The sequence below is a fragment of the Diadema setosum genome, chromosome 2 (assembly GCF_964275005.1).
Source record: "Diadema setosum chromosome 2, eeDiaSeto1, whole genome shotgun sequence".
Classification (NCBI taxonomy): domain Eukaryota; kingdom Metazoa; phylum Echinodermata; class Echinoidea; order Diadematoida; family Diadematidae; genus Diadema; species Diadema setosum.
This window is the reverse complement of record NC_092686.1, coordinates 38,877,892-38,883,783: the sequence shown is the minus strand read 5'-3', so window position 1 is coordinate 38,883,783 and position 5,892 is coordinate 38,877,892. Positions and strand designations below refer to the sequence as shown.

General features: G+C 40.0%; 1 protein-coding gene across 1 annotated transcript; it reads right to left on the bottom strand.

Moving 5' to 3' along the window:
* Positions 1-1,573: 1,573 nt before the first annotated feature.
* On the bottom strand, positions 1,574-5,534 carry LOC140242658 (uncharacterized). The gene is made up of 3 exons (XM_072322419.1): positions 5,398-5,534; positions 2,749-3,022; positions 1,574-2,334 (listed from the first exon to the last, which is right to left on the bottom strand). The coding sequence occupies exons 1-3, from the start codon at positions 5,431-5,433 to the stop codon at positions 1,574-1,576; spliced, it is 1,071 nt and encodes a 356-aa protein (XP_072178520.1). The 5' UTR covers positions 5,434-5,534.
* Positions 5,535-5,892: the final 358 nt, after the last annotated feature.

Here is a 5,892-nt window from a genome sequence, read left to right as displayed (position 1 = left end):
TCCCAAGTTTTGCTGTCGGCACACACTATTACAAACCATGATGCCCAGAGGCCGTTATCCAAGTCGAGCGAATTTGATAAGGTCTTCTCCTTCTATATACTTTAAGAAATAGCATGGAATATATAGTATGTACATTTACCATTCGAGTGATTAATGAATACTAGGGTTTATATTTCCATGTGAAAATGTTTGATTTCGTCATACTGACTTCTTTACAAGTGGACAAATAAAATAAACTGCACAAACTGAACTGAACGTCCAATACCGCTTTAGCTCCCATATACACCAGATGTGATTGGCAACACCAAAGAAGCTATATGTCATTCTGGCGACTTTCTCACCTATTTCCAACCTGACACACATATTTGATTGACTGAACAGGCTTTATTGAAATCATTTCTGACAGACAAAGCCTAAATTGCACATTTTTACCATCATAATCATAGAAATAGATATTATAGTACTCTGAATTAACAATCATGCAAAGATATGATAACCGTTTCAAACAAATTTACCTTTCTTATTGGTAAAGCTAAAAAGTAAAAACAAAAGAAATATACATATACACAATTGACATAACTAAAACTATCACTGAATGTGAAAATTACCTCAATCCTCAATTTCTTAGACAAAGATAGTGATGAGTATACCATGGCAGTGCATCCTTCAACACCGACGAAAAGATGCGTTTGGTCATGTGAACACATGCCAAATTTCAGGCCAAACTAATGCTCAAACATTACAGGGAACCAGGCCAATTCACAACACTCCTCCATGCTTTCTTAAAAAATAATAATGATACACTTGAGAAGGCCCGTTAAAAGGAATAGTTATTCTAAAGTGTTACAGTTTCAGTGCTGGAGGTTTGGACCTATGGGGATCGAAGGGGCAGAACTATACGCCCACGTGGGGGTGGAGGTACGATCTGTTTTCAGAACGGGAGTGAGGAGGGGGTTTCCATTTCCATAACTGAAATTTTTATTTCAAAATTTCCTTCAACATTTTGAGAGAAGCAAAACAACTTAAACAAACTTTCAATTTTTTGGCTGACCCCCCCCCCCCCGTATCCGTCTTAAACACATCAAACAAATAGATGGGTTAAATAGATCCGTAAAAATGCCGGAGGGCCTATTTGTCCTATGAATTAACGACAGAATAGCTAAGCTCCACGAGAATTTCAAAAGGCGGGAAGAACCTTGTCCAAAATGTGATCGTGAACCATACTACAAAGGCTTATACGATGGGATTAAAAGCAAATGATATGGGAAATGTATATAAGAGGTGATGCAAATGGGCTGGAAAAATCCACATTATAAGCCTACACTATGAATAACAGGTTTTATGGTCAGATTACGAGTTTCATTTTCATCACTTTCTTGAGAAGGTACACATACACTTAAGATTTGAAATTGGATGAAAACATTTTGTGACATATTAAACTGCTTTTTCGGTTTATGTGATAAAGGCGTTTCACAATAACAGAAAAGTGGCAGAGTTACTTCGATATTCAATATTCGTGTTCTTCTATTAAGTTTAGTGGCAATCCTACGATCTACCTCTGATCATGATATTTTTACCCAGGGCCTCTCTTCCTCTCTCCCGTTTTCTCTGCTCTTCTCTTATCTCCTTCCCCCTCTTCCGCTCCCTCACTCTCCCCCTTTTCAATTCTCTTTTCTTCTCCCTCCCTCTCTCCCTCCTGTCTCTCCCTCTCCCGTTCCCACTCCATCTTTTCAATTATCTTTTCTTCTCCTTCCTCTCTCTCCTCTCCCCCATCCCTCTCCCCTTCCCACTCGACCTTTCCAATAATCTTTTCTTCTCCCTCATCTCTCTCCTCTCCCCCTCTCTCTACGCTGGAATCAGGTGGTATGGTCAATTTCATACCATCCATATTAACAGCTCTGTCTGACCTGTTTAGTGGAGCATGAGAGCCGACGTGCCCGACTTCAACTGCTGTAGAGTTGGAGTTGGGATTTGTGTTTCCTTCAGTGGCAACCACTATAATAATAGTAATAAGTGCCAGTGCACAAGCAGCAGTCACAAAACCAAAGATGACTGTCTTGTTCTTGATTGACGTTGGCAAGGCAACATCAGAGTTTCTCGCTTGTGCTTTTCTTGGAGAAGTTCCTCTAAGAAATTGCTCTATCTGGATGAGAGTGTCGCCGAAGAGCTCGGGAGAGTTGGGCTCCAGTTTCCCTGCCATCTCCACCAGAGAGGCGCAGGCGAAAGTCGTCGGTTGAGTGGTCCTCAAAAACCCGATTTGTTGTTTGTATTTGTCGCTCGTGTCCATCTTCTCTGATGGCATATCGTGCACTATCACACCAATGTTGTTCTTGCCTTTAAGAAATGAAACAATCTGAAAACAGTTAATACCAAATAAACAAAATATGTATTAAAACCAGGAGATAATACGCTTTCGACTCGTTGATATGAATGCAACTTTCTGGGGATAACGGGGAGGGGAGTATTGAACAATAGTACTCGACTACTCTCCAATATTTATAATCATATACAAGATCATTTATTCATTTATTTGTAAGTTTTGCGACTACAGTTAATGGAAAAATACGAACATGAATTGTTCAGTCCCTGATTCCTACATTATATCTATCTACTGTTTCTTGAATTTTCCACATTTGACGTAAAAAACAATTTCCGACGTCGAAAACAAGAATCGATGCATATAAGTGGACTTCTGAAGAAAGCCATGTCATTTTTTTTTTCTTTTTTTAACGGGGACTCCTCCCTCACCAAGAAGATGCTCAGCCCTTGGCAGAAATTTGTCGTAGAGGGCGTCTGTGACATCGGTGATGGCCATTCTCCTGTTATGTATGGAGTGACACAGGATCACGGCATCCACTGGCCGATCTCGGAACGAAAAATCGCTCACATCGTTATAAGGCAGTTGGCAGAACTGAATGTCTCTGGTGAGGTGGCCAAACTCTCGACTGATACAGTCAATGAATCCTTGCACGTTGCTCTGCAGGCTGGATGTGCAGACTAAGACCCTGGGTTTCCAGTCCATCTGCAAAGCGACATTGACACGTTTAGAGTTGAAGGATTTGTGAAAGTACAGATGGATAACAATACCTTAGGAGCGAAGTGAAGCTCTAATCGTGTGTAACCCCTTCCCCCTTTATTAACTTAAGAGTGTTGCAAATTTGTGTCTTGTAGGTTGATCCCAGTAAGTGTTGGATATCACGGAAGAATCGGATACGCATGGAAAAAGTACAAAAAAAAAAGAAGAAGAAATAGAAAAAGAAACAGTCATAAGCCGCGGTCACACCGGCAAAAGATCGCGAAGTTAAAGATTGCATATTTTGCCAGTTTGACCACGGTTATGGTGACATAAACTAAAATCACGTCAAAGTGCCAGTATAAATAACAGGAACAAAAAAAAAAATATTTGCAGACACAACACAATATGTTTAATAATAGAACAGCCACACGTAAGATTCAGAAACTGTGAAGCTTGTAAGCCTTGTGCCTGTTGTGTGTGTGTGTGTGTGTTTGTCTTTTCACTTGTCATCCTATTAACCCCGAAGGTGGCAAAAGAATAATATTAAGCCCGGTGCGGTTTTTTTGTTGTAGTTGTTTTGTTTTGTTTGCTTTTTTGTTGGTGTGGTTTGGTTTTAGTTTGTTTGATTGTTTGATTGTTTTATTTTGTTTTGTTTTTTGCTTGTCTGCCGATTGATCCCGGAAGTGACACCACAAAATGTTAAGCCAGCCTATTTTAGGACACAATATAACTGTCATCAAAGTGTCTTCTTCTCTCAATCCTCAAAATGTATCGACGTCCCCTTCTCCCATAAAAATTACTATTTACATCTTTCTTTTTATCGTAGTCCATGCTTGACATTACATGAATTTAACAAAATAATTTTCACATCATTTATAACCTTTAAACGAATTGTATTTTCCTCAAACTTTTGCTAATGTAACTGTATTAAATTTCTGTATTCGCTGAATCATTTAGGACAATTTCCAAGGGGCTCCATGCCATTTCAATGATGAATGCGTCGGGTCTACGACGGAGTTGTTAATGTGGGCTGTCTGTTTGTTTGCTTGTTTGTTTGTTTTTTATTTGCAGAGAAAAAAAAATCAAATTGCACTTAACTTTTGATAAACTCTATTAATTACCTTCATGAAGGTCTTTTACAGGACTGTTGGCTTCTAATATTGTCAGGTGTGAAAATTCCAAGAAAGATTTCCATATGGAGCAGATGAGGTGAGGATATATGCCTATTTAATGCTCATAAGAATCTCTCTCTCTCTCTCTCTCTCTCTTTCTCTCTTGTGCGCTACTGCATTCGGTGTAAAACAGAAAAATAATAATTGGATCGTTGTTGTTGTTGTCGTTCCTATAGTTGTTGCTGCTGTTGCTGTGGCTGTGCAATAATTACGTTGCATATAGCACGCAGACACACAGTCAGCGCACAGGAACATGCAGACACAAGGAATTAAAGGTACCGTCGGTTTACCACTGGGAGCAGTGATTTTAAAAATGTTCCAGTTATCACATTTTGACGCATATATGTGTAGGTCAGTTGTTTGTAGGCCAACAAAACATCCTACCACATAAAAAATCGCAATAAAGGGGAATAAAGCCTAAAATACATGGAGATGTCACTATATTTTCAACAGACCAACCGTAGATGGTGTTTTCTAGAGGCAAATCGACTTATTATAACTGTTGTTCACATTTTTACACTGGTTGTTTCTATCCTTAACTCACATTTTAGAACTTTTTTGAAGCACTAAAGCTGGGTTTTTGTTTCATCTGCAAATGGTAACTAATGCATGGCTACAAGACGTGCGCATAATTAGTGTTGCCCGAGCGTTTTGAAAACCATATACCATCCAGGGGCGGATCCAGGAATTCAGTAAAGGGGAGCGCCTTTGCAAAATTAAAGGGGGGGGGGGCACATGCACCACTCAACCAATTTTTTTCCTTTTATTTCTTTTGTTTCAAATAAAAATAAAGAGGGGGACGCGCGCCCGGTGCGCCCCCTCTGGATCCGCCACTGCCATCAAAACAAAGATTGCTACCGTTGCTAGCGCAACAAATTAAACGCTATGTCAAATGCATGGCAGAATGCCCAGAACAGTGCTTGCGGATGTCAGTGCAATGTGTAACACAACTTTGACAACACCATGAATGTATAACTTGGAATATTTCCTGCACACAAATAATTTATAATCAGGCCCTGACCACATACGATGGCCATGTGCTTGTCTGAGAACACGAAACATCCATATAATACCGACATTGTAGCAGTCACAAAAAAAAAACAGCTCTCATCTATTCTGTACCTGATACAAAGTTTCATGCAAAATGGTCGCAACTGCCAAAATACTACTCTTGCGCTGTGCACAATGCGTCACTTTTCGTGTACATACCTCACTACCTTGAAATCGCTCGTAGGAGCTAGTCATGATTTCTGAGGGATTAATTTTCCCGCAGCTCTTCTCTTCAAACCTCAGCTCATGTGTTGATCACTGACTAAAATTCTTGATTAGAAGAAAATGCTTGTTCCACCGGACATTAGTCAATGGCGATAACTCAAACTTAGCGATCTCTGTTGTCTAAACACCAATCATAATATCATTAAGGTTTCGCTCAGCGGGGAATCCCCTTATTGCGCGCGCACGACAAGCGGAACATGTAGAGGAAAAAGTCTGTTCTGGGCATGCGCAAAATGCTTATCATAATCGATCTCTTGTTCTGGGCCATTTTTGCAGCCGCTCAAATTCACAACGTAGAGAGCTACTTGATGCGCTGATCATAAAATGGGGCGCCATTTTACTTTTTATATGCTGCGTCTTCGCGAAATCTAAAGCTACTTCGAAATTTAAACGACACAGGGAGAGACAGGAGAACAGCCAACGCAATCG

Excerpts from the sequence above, each read along its gene's own strand:
- LOC140242658 (XM_072322419.1), bottom strand. The coding sequence starts at position 5,433 with ATGACTAGCTCCTACGAGCGATTTCAAGGTAGTGAG. Across the intron at positions 3,023-5,397 it reads AGCGATTTCAAGGTAGTGAG|ATGGACTGGAAACCCAGGGT; the intron begins GTATGTACACGA and ends GTCGCTTTGCAG. Across the intron at positions 2,335-2,748 it reads AAGGGCTGAGCATCTTCTTG|GCAAGAACAACATTGGTGTG; the intron begins GTGAGGGAGGAG and ends CATTTCTTAAAG.